Source organism: Gekko japonicus, unplaced genomic scaffold (genome assembly GCF_001447785.1).
Source record: "Gekko japonicus isolate JY-2015 unplaced genomic scaffold, Gekko_japonicus_V1.1 scaffold66, whole genome shotgun sequence".
In the NCBI taxonomy this organism is placed as follows: Eukaryota; Metazoa; Chordata; class Lepidosauria; order Squamata; family Gekkonidae; genus Gekko; species Gekko japonicus.
Window position 1 is genome coordinate 1,079,447 of NW_015163605.1, and position 17,243 is coordinate 1,096,689.

General features: G+C 43.4%; 1 protein-coding gene across 1 annotated transcript in view; it reads right to left on the bottom strand.

The window, feature by feature from the left end:
• The window catches only part of HAT1 (histone acetyltransferase 1), a 34,729-nt gene extending 26,805 nt beyond the window's left edge, over nucleotides 1-7,924 (bottom strand). Inside the window, exons 1-4 of the mRNA XM_015407268.1 lie at nucleotides 7,845-7,924; nucleotides 4,748-4,819; nucleotides 1,952-2,027; nucleotides 431-551 (exon numbers count right to left, since the gene is read on the bottom strand). Coding sequence (XP_015262754.1) covers nucleotides 431-551; nucleotides 1,952-2,027; nucleotides 4,748-4,819; nucleotides 7,845-7,851 — 276 coding nt within the window. The 5' untranslated portion in view covers nucleotides 7,852-7,924. The remainder of the gene's footprint in view (nucleotides 1-430; nucleotides 552-1,951; nucleotides 2,028-4,747; nucleotides 4,820-7,844) is intronic.
• Nucleotides 7,925-17,243: the final 9,319 nt, after the last annotated feature.

Below are 17,243 nucleotides of genomic sequence, written 5' to 3' on the forward strand. Positions count from 1 at the left end.
AACAGTGGAGCCAACAACTGGTAGTCCATTAAGATTAGAAGTAAGCTTTCTACCCTTAGTGGCTAGGTATGTGGAAATTCAGTCCTCCTGACAGCTAAAATTGCATCTGTGAGAATCTTTTCAAAGACATGCTTCTGAGCTACAGCAAGGCCTATAAAAGTTCAGTAGTGGAATAACACAAGAACTTCCCTGAACATGCAGTTTTATTTGTACAAAAGTAACAGAACTTTCCAATCTAGAAATCTAAGGACAATCGAGTCATTTGGAGAATGGACACTAACACTGATTTCATGCAGAAACCCTACAGTTCTTATCTAAATTGTAACTTGAACTGTAAGAACAAACACGTGATCATCAAAAGCTATGGAGAAATAGGAAAGGGTTCATATACAATAACAAATTAAGATGACATCTGAGCATTTGACGTTACCTCCACGCAGTCAAAGTTCTCATTAACTTTGGATGTGTAATCAATGCGAAACAGTGTTGACAAATTACCAGCAATGTAGTACAAGAGGATCTTCAGTCCTTTGTAACCAAAGGCAACCTCACTACAAGAAAAAAAAGAGGTTAAAGATACACCCTTTTATAGTTTAATTACTAATCAACTTCACTAAGACAATAGTGTTGACACAGAAAGGGTAAAGATATCACTCGTCTCTTAAGTATGAAGCATTTCATATTTGTTAGAAATGCCTTCAAAGAAGAGAATTCACAAAATTATAGATTTCACTTCAACTATGTCATGTGAAACAAAAATAAAAGGATGATCCAACACATTTAGCAAGGGTATCTACAGTGTATACCAGTTGTATTTTACACAGGTACAATACAACAGCAAAATAACAATTTTTATGGCATCCTACAACAGGTTTACACAGGTACATTAAATAATTTAATACCATTAAATCCATCCTTTAGGCATCCAATTGCATAGAAAACTATACCATATGAACCAGGAGTACTGCTGCAACACTGCTGGTAACTGCACACATTATAAAACTTGCCACAAACAGTACCCGTATACCACTAAGTCAGATGGTACCTTCACCACATGTGTCCCTTGTATGGAGAAAAGTCAGCAGCAAAAGCATCAACCACCAGCCACAAAATGTATCAGTAATACAAAAATAATCTGTCATGGTATAAGTGGTAGATGCATATGTAAGCTCAGGGATGTTATAAGTTATACCCTGTTAAAAAGTCAGAAAAAAGGCACCAAGAATACTGCCAAATTACTGGAACACAATACATGAATACATAACCAGACAAATATTTTTGTACAGAGAAATTTAACTTTATTGTAAACGAATTCCTGTTGTAAATGAATTTCTGCAACCCAAAGTCAGAGAGCTGTGCACATATTTAACCAAGGAATTTGACAATTCTTGGTTTTAATGCCTATTTTCTCTTATGCATGGAGAACCTTGTCTGGCAATACCAGATACTGAAGAGTACTGGTAGTGAGTTATGTTCACAAGGTATGAAATGAAGTGCAATTACATTCCCTCTTAACAGTATGGCTAAAGTTAAGTTCAGTAACCATGCTGTCAGAGAAAAGAAAATGAACAGCTGGATGGGAGTTTTTGGCAAGTTGGGTTCTTGAATGTAGACTGAGATGCCAGACGAGCTCACAGTGGCAAAGAGACACAGAAAATCCTGATATCCCCTGGCAATAATTCCCAAGCCACATTTAAGCCTAGTAGTCCAGAAACATCTTTATTGCAAATGCCAGAATCATTGCATTAAAGCCCAGTTATTTTTAAACAAACATCACATACCACTAAAAGTTATGCAAGTAATGACTACAGAAAACTTTAAGGCCAAAAATAAGCATTCCTTTGCATAAGTATTTACTTTGTTTATACACAGAAACTTTAAAAAAAACACTGGTATAATATTCAACCTCTCAAAATTCATCTTATTTGTGATATTTTCTTGCACAACTTACTCATCTCCAAAAACCTGGTGACTGAACTCTGGATGAAATGTTGTGCTGTCATCTTCCAAATCCTCTGGAAAACGAACTGATAAGAAACATCTGAGTTTAAGTCAACAGCTACCACTCGTTTACCAACATATTTTATTAGCTCACAGGAAGCCAACCACAGCCAATGCATTCTTGCACTTTTAAATTACAACTGCTTTTTAAAAAATAGATTCAAGGGGGTAGTCATGTTGGTCTGAAGCAGCAGAACAAAGTTTTGAGTCCAGTGGTACTTTCAAGATGAACAAAGTTTTATTCTGGGTATAAGCTTTTGTGTGCCTGCACAAAGAAGTGTGCATGCACATAAAAGCTTATACCCAGAGTAAAACTTTGTTGGTCTTAAAGGTGCCACTGGACTCAAACTTTGTTCTGCTGCTTTTAAAATAATTAGTTTGTCATTGCCCCATTCAGGAAACCAACCACACCACCCCCGTAGCCAGAAAAGTTTTAGTTGGGGGGGCCGTGGGGGGCATATGCCCGGAACTATCTAGGTTTTGGGTAGGGTCAAATACCAGCTGTGCACTCCTGGGTCAAGCAAGAAGGATCAAGCAGCACCTTGGGGTCAAGTGAGCAGGGCTCCTGCCTCTCTCCCAACCTCGGCCTGACTGAGAGAGAATATTGCCCGGGCAGTATTACCAACCATGGTTCCTTCCAGCCAAGACCCTCCTTGCAAGCACTACAATCTGCTCCAACGACATGGAAAAGGAGAACTGTCAGCACGGTCTCTCCACATCATCCATCTTTGTCCAAAATCGCATGCCAAGTCTAGGAAATGCTCCACTCCTCCCCCCTTCTCCCATGGTGGTAAAGGGCAAGCTTCTCAGCCCAGAGCTCAGGGAGGGAGAGCAGCAACAACTTCCCCCTGCTCAGCTGACAGACAAGCTGGTACTGGGGTGTTGGAAGTGGGTGGGGAGACAGCAGTAGCCCTGAGCCACCGCCTGTAAGAGGGATCCTCCTTCTCCTCTTGCCCTTCCATGCAACACCAGCCCTCCACGTCGGTTTGTGCCCCTGACATGCTTACCACATCAGGTCACCCATGACAAGAAACCAAGAGGCGAGCAGCAGGGGAGGAGAGGAAGGCAGCAACACCAGTTGTCAAGGAAAGGACTTGCCTTAGGCTCCTAGGAGGGATGGGGAGGGGAGGAGGGAGTGAGGGGGCAGGGAAAATTTGGTGGGGAGGGCATCGCCTCAAGGGCCCCCATGGCTACAGGCCTGCACAATTCAGATACTTGAGTGGGCAGAATTGCCGGCTACCTCATTTCAGAAGTTTTGGAGGAAAACTCTGACTTCCTTATACACTATGCGATCATAACACATTTCCTGACTTCTCGTTAAATCTTCATGGGTCTTCACAAGACAACGTTCTCTACACTTTTATGAACAGATTTCATCTTCATTCAGGTAGTAATCAGTGAAAGATGAAATAATTTTGGATGTGTTTTTTTTTGCTGTCAAGTTGTAAGCAGCTTAGGGCAACCCCATAGGGTTTTCAAGGCAACAGATGTTCAGAGGTGGTTTGCCATTGCCTGCTTCTGCAATGTGACCCTGGCATTCCTTGATGGTCACCCATACAAATAATAACCAAGGCCGACCCTGCTTAGCTTCTGAGATCTGACAAGATCAGGCTAGCCTGGGCTATTCAGGCCAGGGAGAAGAGTACTGAACGAGCAGGATGACTACTTTCCCAAAACCAGCAAATTGACTGTTAAACAGAGATCTACCCAAGAGACTGATTATATTAGTTCAGTAACTGTAAGTGCCATAATATTTACTTAGATACATTTACTGATGGACAGTAAATGGTTAAGGCTTTAACCTGGTCTGCAAACCTGAGTGACAGGGGACTCAAATGGAATTCTTCAGCTGAGAGGGTCAGTTGGGAGTGGGAGTCCAGAGCTGACAGCTAACAGAGAGCAAAACAGATTGAGAGAGGATCAAGAGAGGGAAGCTTAGCCCATCCCTAACAAGTCTGGAGGAAACAGCTCTTAGAAGATGGGGGTGATCCCTAGCCAGTGGCCAATGAAGGAAGCTGGAACTTGTGTGAATGTTCCTGCCTTCACCAACTTTAGTGTCTGATAGACCAAGAAGCTTACGCTAGTTTATGTAAGAAAAATTGCCAAGAAGTCTCTCTTCTCAAGTTTTAAAGACCTGTCTGAATAACAGAAACAGTTACTTGTTTTGTGACAAATTACCAGGTGTTTATTTTTACACAGTTACTTCATTCCTGTTGCCTGTTCACCCCAAAAGTCCTATACCTGACCATTTCCCCTCAAAGTTAAATAAAAGTTTGTTATTTTTGATTTATCATAAGTCTCTCCTGTGCCATTATCAAACAGGGGGGGGGGATTTTTGTCTCTCCCCTCAGTTTCCTATGCTGGACTAGCATCTAACAATATTAATTCAAACAACTGCATGGAACAACCAAAGGAAAACAAAAAAGGAAAAGGGGCTACTCAATGAAGAAGAAGATAAAGAGAAATCCTGTGAGGGAGGGTGAAATTGTCATAGAAGCATTCAGCAACCAATGGGGAGGCTGAAGCATGTACCTTGCCCTGAGTGCTGTCCCTGTTCTGATTCATTTCTGCTCAATTGCAAGAAACTAAGCTATAGGAACAGTTATATACTGTTGAGCTCATGTTATAAATAACACAGGAACAGATTAAAAAAATACACAATGCAGCTTACCAGTACTTTGCTAGCTACTCCAAAACAAGAACTCAAGTGATTGTCAAGTCCAAAAGCCACTTCATAAAATCTTACCTAATTTTAAGTGAATTGCTTCATTCGTATTACATTTGTACTCAGCCAGTTTCTTCTCCATAGCAGAGAGCCCTAGGGAAATATGTTATGGAAGTGAGTTCTCCTGCTACAATTCAAAACACATTTTAATGAAGGGTCCTGCTGGCTCATCTGACATACACTAATTTACTTCTCTCCAGATGACCAAGTGGTTTTCAACAAAAGTTGCGACATAAATACAGGACAAGGAAATAGCGTGTTTCATCATCGCCTGACTTGAGAAGTGATACAAATACAGGAGCCAGTGGGATCTTGCAGTAGAGTCACAAAACATACATAAGGCAAGGCTGGAAATAACCACTCACCAGAAGGAAGAAAACTGTTTTCAAGTGACCAAGTAGTGAAGGTTTGTGCAAGATAGTTCTTTTCGGTCACAAATTACTAACGTGAGTTCAATTTTTTTTTTTGGGTAAACTAGTAACTGTAATGGACTTATCAAGCTAACAATGAAGGCTATCAAACTAACATATGAACAACCAGGGGTCATTTCGTAGAAAAAGAGCTAGGGGAACTCATTAGCATAACTCATTAGCATATGCCACACCCCCTGGCATCACCGGAAGTGTGTCATAAGGTCACGCCCCCTGACATCACCGGAAGTGTGTCATAAGGCCACACACCCCGACCCCCCCTATCCCAATGGTGGTATCTCTTGCATATCTCATGCCCAGGGCAAACACAGACCTTCGCAGAAGGATTCTGGGAACAGTTAGAACTACACTAGCAGTGCCGTTCCAAACAGAAGTACACCTTTGTAAATCAGCTGACTCCAAAGGGTGCAACTCTGTTTAGGATAACACCATAAATCTCATCCCAGGCAGATCTGTAGCTTTACTGCTTTAAAAACAACAACAAGGAGCTGTTAGGCAAGTTCAGTGGCAAATAACACTACTACAAAAGGAATGTCTGAGAACCTAGCCCATTTTTGGCAACATAACAGCCGAAATTAATTTAACACAGATAAAAGACAGCATATTATAAATACTCAGCTTACAGGTGCTTTAAGTACTGATAGCACTAAATCAAACTATAAGACATCTGATCATCCCAAAGGGAAATGCTGCCTATTGCCTTATATACCAAGACAAACACTTAAATTTCCCTTTATCAGTGAACCTGTGTCCATCCAGGAGAAGGAATCTACAATTGCATCTTAGAAACATAGTGAAAAAGTAACTTGGACTAGCAGACTTCCATTACTGCCACCATGCTCTCCACTGTTCTTATTCCTGCCTGACAGATCTGGAATGTCTCAGTTGCCTGTTTCTGCTACCACTTATATAATTTCATTATCACCCTCTCCTATATATGGTATACCAAAGTAAAATAATCATGTACACTGCTTCTGAAAATTCCAGTTATGGCACTTGTGTGGATCTCATTCTCTTTTGGCCTTGTTAAAACTGTTTTATTCCAGTGGGTTTCCAGTCATGCAGCAGCTTTGATTTATTAACTTAACAGTTACATCATCTGCTGACTAAATACTTTGATTCCTGTCATAGTTCTCATGCCCTGTCTCTAGGAGCAGCGGGGGGGAGGGGCATTTGAGGCTGTATTAGGAAGGAAAAGTCAAAAGAAAGTCACACTCCCTTCCATCTGCAAAACTCCTGTGCAATCCATCCCAATAAACCTTAAGTGCTCACAGAATCTTGACATGTCAGCAGAACACCATCATTCCTCAAGTTTAGAGAGACAATAACCAACCTTTTCAACAAGTCTGTAGTACACAAATGTACTTCTCCAATACGTACTACAATGCAGTATATACTTTCAGAAAGTGCAGGAAGATAACCCTGATACCATGACACAGCCGATTTGTGAGATCCTGTCCAGACACTGAATAGGCTTGCAATCACAGTCTACAAGTTGGCCATCTAATTTTAGGAGCATCTCATGGCAAGATGCATCAGCCTCTAGCAGACTGATTTGTACATTCCAGCCAGTTCTAATGACTTCATTATGAATTACCTCCAAAGAAATGTAGGTATGACTACAGAACAAACAAGTCAAACTTTCCATGCCAACTAATTCCTGAAAGCATTAAATGTACTCAAGTGTAAACAATTTAAGAAAGCACAGATTGAATGAGGATTTTGTACACACACAGTATTATGAGCCACTATAGGTGAGTATTTGGAGTTGTGATATATAGTAGCCTTTTTCTTTTTGTTGTCAAGACTGGAGTTTTCAAAGCAAGAGACATTCAGAGGTTGTTTGCCATTGCCTTCCTATGTATAGAAAGCCTAGTTTTCTTTGCTGTTTTCCCAGGCAAATATTAACCAGGGCCAACTAGGCCAGGGAAATGACCAATATACTGCCAAATAAATGAACAAACAACAAATGCACTTTGGGTCTTGCTTTTATCCTGGAAACCTCCATGAGTTTGGTTTATGTTGAAGGGGAGACTCTCCAGCGCAAACAGCTAAAAAACCCACTAAAGGTCCACCAAGATACTAGTCTCCAATTTTTAAATGACGTACATACATATACATATACACACTTTACTTTAGCTGGCAGACAAGTTACACCTGACGCGTGTGATCTAGTCCTTACTTAGCGTGTTTGTTGTCATAGAGTGAAATAAACCGACTTAGAGTAGCATCACACCATCCTGCTGCATGGCACAAACACACACCCCTCACGACAACAGATGAGAAAAGACCAGTTCACATTTCATAAGTAACTTGCCTGACAATTAAGATAAATGTCGCATTTAAGAATGCAAGAGAAGCATTTTGGTGGGCCTTTTATCAGCTTTCTCAGGCGCGGAGTTAAATAAGCCTCCACCGCCAATGTAAAACGAACCCTGGAAGTCTGACAGGCGAGACCCAGAGCGGGTTTGCACCTTCCTGGGACAGGGAAGAAAGTGAGCCCGGGGAGGAGTCGCTAGCTGGACTGCGTCTGAGCCTGCAACCTCCAGAGAGCCAGCCACCTACTCCCAACCTCGCCCAGAGACAAGACGAAGGACATGGAAGAGAGACACCCAAACTGGAGACGGAGGCCCCACTCGGCCTGCCATTTCCCGGCTTCACTCCCACCGTCACCCTCAGCCGCTTACCCGCCATTTCCAAGCAGCGGCGGCCTCGGCGCGAAAGACACCCGCCGAGCCAGAGCGAATCAAGCCGCGCGCCCACCCGCCGGAAGTGACGAATCGCAGGACTCAGGAACGCACTTCCGCTCGCTCTAGGATTTGGGCGGGGAGCAAGAGAAATGTTAGACAACGTTACAGCGCATACTCAGTGGTCTCCAAAAATCCGCTCCGCCTACCTTGCCTTCAAACGACCGCGGATTCCAGAGAGCTGCTTTGCATAACTCCGCCCACTAAGTCGCCTTGCCTGCCTCCTATGTACTCCTATAAAGTTAGAAGACGTAAACACGCTAAGTAGGGAATTGTTCTTCGTGTAGTGCAGTTCGGTAAAGACTCGCGGACTGTGAATTGAAAATTAGAAAGGAAATAAAAGTTCTTGGGGGATCAACAGCAAGAAATTTAGGCGAGAATAAACATTTAATAGTCTAGGTTGTATGAGAAAAGTAGGCATACTGGGAAGTTATGACCTTAAGGCTGCAGTACACTTACTATGTCAAATTGAATTACGCAGCGCATTCTATTTATTTCCTTCATTTACAACATTCTCCCTTTCTGTTTTCTTCTCACAACAATCCTGAAAAAAGAACAAGAGTCCAGTAGCATCTCAGAAACTAATAAATTCTGTGGCAGAGTGTGAGCTTTCATGAGTCACTGCTTTCTTCTTCAGATACAGGTAGAATGTGAGTCCATTTGTCCTATATATTGGAAAGTTGAGTGATTTCAGATGCCAAATGACATTAGCAAGAGGAAGAAAAAAACACTGCAATCAGCTTGCCAATTATATGAAAATAGTCATATATATGCTATAATAATTGCTTTAAAAATATTTACAACTATATGTTTGTCAGTAAATCATCTTTGGCCCCGGTCACACGGGGCCAGATATTGCGGGGGGGAGGCATAGCTAATTGCCCCGGCACAGTTTGATCCACATCAGATTTGCCAGCGGCACACCACCGGTTCTTCCCTCGGCGCTGGTGGGTAAACTAGGAACCGGAGGGGAATGCCGCGCGCTGGCGCGATCACACCACCGGTGTCTGGAGGCAGCCTGTGGCAAACGTTTACTAGTACCTTGGAGGTACTAGTTTTTTAACTTGCATTGTCCGCGGTAAGCCATGGGTGCGGTCCACTTCCTAGATGTTGGGGTGTGATCGCGCCCGGATAATCCGCCCACCATCCGTGCCTCTGCCGCGGCAACAATGGAATTTCAAATACAACATGACATACAACCAGGCCTTGGTTCCTGCCGGAGCGCACGAAAGCTCCGCTCTGCCAGTCAGGAGCCCAGGGGGGGCTCACCAGCCATCAATTGGGACACGATGGGGGGGAACGTTCCCCCGCCTCCCTGAGCCCCGGGGTGGTGGCCTTGGACTTGTAGGGGCAAATTACACCTCTCGCGCGAGAGGTCATTCTGGCTCCCCCAGCTCTCGGGAGGGGCTCTTTAAAAAGTTATTAAAAAGCAACTATTTAAAAAGCAACGTTCCCTTGCCTCCCTGAGCCCTGGGGTGGTGGCCTTGGACTCTTAGGGGCAAATTCTACCATTCACGTGTGATATCCAAGCGGCGTTGCTGCTCGGACATCACACGCGAGAGGACATTCTGGCTCCTCCAGCTCTCGGGAGGGGCTCTTTAAAAAGTTATGGCTGCCGCCGCTGTTCTTGGCAGCAGCTGCGACGCCCTCACGTGGGGGGCGGGGCGAAACATTCCCATGCCTCCCTGAGCCCTGGGGTGGTGGCTTTGGACTCGTAGGGGCAAATTCCACCTCTCACATGTGATGTATCAAAACTGTCAAGACATCTGGGTGGGATGGACTTCTACAGCCCTGGAAACACCAATACTGGCCCTCCAAAGCTTAACAGACAGCTCTGGCTGCCAATAAGAGAGCTCCTATTCTGCTCTATGAGAGCAGACTGCATATATATGCAGCTCACAGACAGTTCTGGTTACTTCATAGCAGGAGGTCAGGGAGAGAAGATCAGAAGAGAAGTTAGACAGACAGAGACCAGGAAGGGAGCTAGAAGGGGACTAGTCTGAACACATGAACCATAAACTGATTTGTTAAATGGAAGGTCTGTGGTGGTTTGTGAAACCCATGAACCTACACAAACCACCATTTATTTTGTTTGTGCCCATCCCTAGTTGCCACTCCTGTTTTGTCATTTGCTACTTTCACTCTTTATTATTAATGGAGTTTATATTTTAATAGTTTAGTGTCTTAGGTCAGTGTTTGTTCTGTAAATTGCCTGTTGTTGTTGTTGTTGTTAGCCATTCAGTCGTGTTCAATTCTTGGTGATTCTATGGACCAGCTATCTCCTTTTTTCCCAATCTTGTACTATTTCTTTGAGTCGTTCCATGCTCGGACTGATGTCGACTTTTATGGTGTCTAGCCACCATGTTCTTTGGTGGCCCGGTTTCCTTTTGCTGCTAACCAATCCAAGCATAATGGCTTTTTTTATTGAGATCTTCTGCATGACATGGCCGAAATAAGTCAGTCGCAGTTTTAGGATTTTTCCTTCCAATGAAATGTCTGGTTTTATACACTTCAACACTTGCTTGTTTGTTACCTTTGCTGTCCAAGGAATGCACAGGAGTCTTCTCCAGCACCACAGCTCCCTTGAATAAACCCAATAAATAAAAAGCGGTGGTTTTTATTGATCTGGCACCCAACAAGCCTTTAAGGAGCCTAGGGCTTGAATGCATGAGCCAACCTACTTAGGGAGCAAAGTCTACTTGGAAGCAAGCCCTATTTAGCATAAGCCCTGAGTAATATGGGACCTACCACTAAGTGGACCTGCTTGTGAAGAACTGCTCCCTTTAATCTGGTCTGTGCCTATAAACTATACTACCAATCCTGGGAAGCAACCAAGATACTGGGAATCAGCCAGAGTTTGGATTCCTGGTTGGCAGGACGAGTAGAAATCCTGGAAGAATCTTGCAGGAGGAATCCTCATCCACAGGCTTGTGCCTCTGCCTTCAGAGTTGAGGTGGATGGTGGCCAGAGTTTTCCAGTGGTGGCACCTTGCCTATGAAATAACCTTCCCCTTTGGGCTTGCTTGGCACCTATGTTGATTTCTTTTAGGTGCCAGGCCAAAATGTTTATTTTTTTTCCCCAACCTTTTAATACCCTTTCTGTAGTGTGTTTTTAGTCTGAAAACTGATAGCTGCTCAGTTATCTATGCTTTTATGGTCTGGTTGGGCTTTAAAAAAAACCCAGGGTTTTAATTAACACAATTTAATGTTTTGTGTTTCTGTTATGTTTTATTTTGTAAGCTGAAAGCAGGTTCCTTCAAGGGGTGGCAGATAATAAATGCTACAAACCAGAGTCTACTAGAGTGGCGTATATTGGCAAGCTATGATTTAAAAAAAAACAACCCCACAAAACCTGGATCTGACTAACTTGCAGTTACACAAGTGCAAGAGGGAGGAGGCATGTGCAAAAAACACCCCAGGCTCCTTAAAGACTTGTTCGGAGGGTGGTCTGAAACAAGCCTCGCTGTTAAGATAAAGACCAGCCACCACAGGGCAAAATCTTTAATTTTTTCCCACTGACAGATATTTCTGGTTCCTTTTGCTAGTATTATTTTGTATGCAAGATTCTATATATTTTAACCAAAGCAATTTGGAATAGCTTTCTGAAGGATTTCTTGAGGGATAGCTCTGCAGAAAATTCCCCTTCACAATACAATTTCATGTCTACCTAGGGTTGGCAGCCCTCAGCAACCCCCCCAGTGTGGAGGCTGTGGAAACTGGCATAGCATGATGCCGTGACATCACTTCCAGTTGTGTACTTGGAAGTGATGTCACAGCATCACCTGATGCTGCTTCCCCTGTCGTTTTAGCAGGATCCAGGCGCATAGGTGGTGGGTAGGTTGCCTGCCATACCAGCTCTGTGTTAGGAAATACCTGGAGATTTTCAGGGTGGGGTCTGGGGAGGGACAGCACTTCTGTGGGGTATGATGCCATAAAGTCCACCTTCCAAAACAGCTAGTTTCTCCTGGTGGACTGATCTCTGTCACCTGGAGATCAGCTGAAATCCCAGGAGATCGCCAGCCACCACCTAGAGGTTGGTAATTCTTCATGGTGGGCACCAATGTTCCCTCTAAGCTGTGGAGTCTTGTGAGCAAAAAAATCAGCTTTGTGAGCTACTGGCAATAAAGTTGTGAGCGACCGATTTGGCTACTGCGTAAATCAGTTTGCTTTGGAGCCATCCTTCCTGAGCGAAGACAAAAATGTGTGAGCCGGAGGCTAAAAAAGTGTGAGCCTAGCTCACACTAACTCAGCTTAGAGGGAACATTGGTGGGCACCCAGCAGCCGCCAGGTGTCCCAGCAGGGAATCAAAAGAAATTAAAAAGACAAGCTTGTGGAGACAGGATATGTGCCTGAGTATAACCCAGTCACACGTGGATTGGTAACTGTGGTAATGCTGACAGGTACAAGGTACTTTGCTTTTTCATGTGAAAAAGAACCAAATTTCCTTCAGGAAAAAACAAAATGAGGTGAATATTGACATGTAACCAGGAGCTGTGAAGTGTTGTGTTTGACATAGTACATGCCTGAGGAAAACATTCTCTCTGGCAGGTTTATAAGGTTATCACCACAGTACTCTGCTGCAACTGAGTTAGACACCAGGCCCAGACAGACCCTGCTCAGCTACTGTGACACTTCAGTACATTCACTTCCTTCAACAAGGAACCCAAGGCCTGGTAGCTTCTCAGATCCTTAATTCACACAGGGGTCATTTTGTAGAAAAAGAGATGCAGGAGCTCATTAGCAGAACTCATTAGCAGAACTTATTTGCATATGCCACACCCCCTGACATCACCGGAAGTGTGTCAGAAGGCAACACCCACCGCTCAGGCTCCACTGGACTATTTTGGATTGCTAGCTATTGGGGGGGGGGTGCAGATCTGTCCTCAAAGAGGACGGAGAGCTTGTACCTGAATAAAACCTGATCTTAAAGGTGCCACTGGACTGTTTTGGACCAGGGGGCCGGGGGGGAGGGGGCTCTGCAGCTTACCTGGCTGTTTCTTGCTCTGACTGAGGGCTGCTGGGAGGGGGTGGGGCTTGTTACATGTACCCACCCCTTGGGCTCTTTACTGGCGGAGCTCTGCTCCTGTGCAGCTCCTGTGCGCTCCTGCAGGAAATGACCCCTGAATTCACATGCTTGTTAGACTAAACCTTTCCCTCCCTCAACCTATGAAGTATAACTCCTGATTCTTAGTCTTCAGAGAACCCAAATTCTCTGGACTCACTCTTGCTTCTTTGCAGCAATGTTGCTAACAGGTCTGGAGAAAAATGCCCCGTCCCTTTAACAGAGGCTGCTTTTCTTGGCATGGAGCTAAAGAAGATCACCTGGTAAATAATAGCCCATTAAGCCTATTAAAGAGATGGGAAGTGCAAGGTAAAGAGTGACCATGCAGGATAAACCCACCAGGACCATTTGGGGGGTGGGGGACTGGGAAGCCCCACCCCCACATCACAGTCCCAAACCAAATCAGACCTTGCAGTTCTTGGGGAAGGAAGTTCCCCCACAGCTGCATTCTGGCTGGAGCATAAGCAAGTTGGGTTGGGGGAACCCTACTTATAAACAAACATCTAGTTTGGCTCTTAAGCATATGGAGACAGTGAGCTGGGATGGGCCTGTACAGTTGGGATGGGCCTGTACAGTTCCCTGCCTGGAGGGAAAAAAAGTAATGTCCCTTTAACAGAGGCTAAAAGGATGTTAGTGTGCTTTACCTTGACTTTATTTTTAAAAAAACAAAAAACTTCAGCTGCCAGACAGTATCCCTCTGTTAAAGGGTCAGGGCATTTTGCTCCAGGCCTCTTGGCCACCCTGTTTAATATGTATGTTAACTAGTGAAAGCCTCATCCTATCCTAACATGCCTGACAGAATGATATGCCAACCACCTTCTCTCTCAATCTGCTGTCCTCTGAGTTTGTCTTCAGGAGCCTGCTCTGTGTGTCTCCTTTGCTTGAGATTAGGAAGCTGTTCACAGGGCACCTGAGACAAGATCTTTCCTAGTGTGGCACCTTGTTTCTGGAATGGCAGCCCTACAAAAACAGTTGCCTGATGCTAAGTTTATTGAGTTTTGGATGTCATATAAATACATGCTTGTTTATCCAGCCCCCTCTTACCTGGTTTTATGCTAATATTGTTTAATCTTATCCTATAATTCCTATTATTATCTTTTTGTTGTTTTAATAAAATTTAATGAGAATTACTGTGCATTTACTTACGTTTAGTGTTTTACCTACTTTAGCCACGAAGGAAGTCCAGAGTTGCTACACAGAGGCAGGCAATGGCAAACCATCTCTGAACACCTCTTGCCTTGAAAAATCTATGGGGTCACCATAAATTGGCTACAACCACAACTCTATCCACCACCACCAGTAGCATTATGTTGCATTTATAAAACTGCTTTTAATTGTTATGCCCTTCTAGTATATTTTTGCTGTTTGACTCATTTTTTATTTTTATTTATTTTATTTATTTATTTATACTTTCAATTTGTACCCCGCTCACCCCCGAAGGGCTCTGAGCGGCTTACACAGTGCATGGTGCAGAGACCTATGCTGAAACCCTAACTATGGCCACAGTACATCTGGGGTGGGGGGAGCCCTACCAGGTACCCTTCACGGCTCCGATCGTTTGTTTATCCGGCAAGTGGGCGACTTCTTCTAGTTCTCTCCGGTGCGGCTTCTGTGGCCTCCGCTGTTCTTTCGGCTCTCTGGCAACTCCTCTCGAGGGCTGTTGGTTATGGGCCCTGGTGCGCAGCCGCGGTGGGCGTCACAACGTCCTTGCGGCTCCAGACGTCCTCCTGCTGGCCACGTCATCAGTTGCCGAGCCAACCGCCTCTTTGGGATGCCTCTTTGTGACTTTACTCAGGAATCTATAACGAATAAAGCAAGGAAATAATAGAATTAAAGAAGCAAGAAATATACATGCAAAATTGAATGCTGTATATTTCAATAACAGACAGATCAATATGGAATAAATGACTTTTAAAAAAGACATATGTGAACAATGATTATTAATTGGAATATGGCATTTACGTGTTTTAAATACTTTTATATTCTCTGTTGCATAATCTCTCAATCAAACATCTTACCTGTGTGGTCCTAAAAAAGAAAAAAAGTACAGTACTACTTAATTCAATGGTTTTGTTAGGACCTGTATATTATTTGGAGGAAATTCATAGTCTTTACACATACAAACTCATAGACCAAAGATCTGTGCAGAGATTGCTATCTGTAAATCCTCAGATCAGGACTTCATCCTTACAGAAATTGGTTTCGTAACCTTGTAGGTATGCTCGGGGTTGCAGCCTAAGAGAATATTTGTTTCTAAATTCAGGCTCCAATCCTGTGCACACTTATTCTGACTAAGTCTCATTTAACGCTGTGAGGGTTTCCTTCTGAGTAAACATACATAATGGACTGTCAATCCTCCCTCTGATCCTGTAACAGACTGTTGGTTGTTAAACCTTGCTTGTGAAATAGGGGGGTTAAATCACTTGGCAAATATTACATGATTGAAACTATTCAACTTGTTCAGGTCAAGTAGCTCACTGTAGGTGATTAGTGTCTCACAGCACAATCCTAAACATAGTTAACACCATTCCAACTCCACTGAAGTTAATAGGCTTAGAAAGGCATAGGATCGCAGCATAAAGTACAGTGAGTTGCTCTTAATAGAATTCTCAGCAGTCTTGCCCACAGAAGGATTCACACCATTCATGTACTGGGGGGGGGGGTCATTTTAAAAGAGTATCTTCTATAATCACAAATTTCTTTACCACATATGGATATATATTTTTCTCAAATGTATCTGATTCTCCGTCCAGCAAATAAGGAATATGTTAAAAGTATGTATTTATTTAAAGCTGTGAGAATATTTCATTTGGGTTGTCAGGCACTGAAACCTTGGAAGTGGCAAAGGAGGGATGGATCTTGTTTTTTACGGTTCAGAAGCTTCCATTCATCAGCTACTCACTCTAGCCAGTGATCTAGCAAACTTAATGAACTGTGATAACAAAAGGAGACAGCTTTGGTAACTTCAGTTTTTGGCCAAAGATTGGTCAGTTGAAGCATTTATATAACAGGAGGGAACCAAGACATTCATGAGAAATATATACCATAGCCCACTTATTTATTTTATTTCATTTATACCTTACCCTCCCCGCACGCGGGCTCAGGGCGGCTTACACAGGCACAAAAGTGCGATAAAAATACAAGAAGTTAAAACAATTAAGGCACAAGTGCAGTAAAAGCCAACAGTTAAAACAGTTTAGGCAAAAATACACATCTCACAGGATACATAAAAACAGGATACACTTAAAACTAGTATTCTTGTAGGGAGGTCAAATCTGAAATTTTCAGCTCACTTTTGATCTTCTGGAGGCAGTTGAAGATGGTTTTTATCTAGGACTGCCTTTGACTGGTAATTTAGCTTTTATTGGCAGTCCTAATCAGATTTTAAATTGGGGTCTTTTAGGTTTACAATGTAAGCAACCCTCCATTCCGCAAGGTAGAAAGGTGGCTAATAAATGTTTTAAATAAACCAATACTGTTACTTAACTAAATCAATTTACACATTGCAGAATACACAGCTTACATCTGGGGTCCCCACCCTGCACTGGATGTGGCAGTCTCAGACTTGAATTGTGGGGTCTTTTCAGTTCCCTGCATGCAGTGCCTGATTCACATCAGGACCATAGTGCAGGTGGAGAAGGCATTTCAGCCTTCCCTCTTCCCAAACTGCAGTGGTCCTGATAGTACACTATTTGGGGATACCTACTTCTATCCTAGGGAATACCTTGATTTCCTCAAATAGTGCCTCATGGAACTGTTTTGGGCTGTGGAAATGAGTCATGGGGAGGCCTAAACCCCTTCTCCATGTGTGCCATGCTCCTGATCTGAAAAGGGCACCACACATGCGGGAATTAAGAAGAACCCACAACTAATGGCTAATTGTCACATCTGGTACAGGGTGAAGACCCCAGTTGCATTCTGTGTACCTGGTAATGTTTGAATCAGCCTAAAGCAGTGGTTCTCAAAACAACAGCTGTTCAAGGTATAGGACAGGATTCTGCAATTCATGTAAGATACAAAAATACTTTATTCCATTTATTTATTTACTGCATTTTTATCCTGCCCTTCCCTCAAAGAGCTTAAGGTGGTGTTCATGGTTCTTTCCCTCTCACAAACATCTTGTGGGGTAGTCTAGGCCAAAAGAAAATGACTTGCTCAAGAATACTCAGTATGTTCCATGATGAGTGTGGATTTGAACTAGAGTCTCTGGAAGCAGAGTCTAACCACTACATCACACTAGGTCAGGCACCGTTCTACACTAACCAGGTATGACACCTT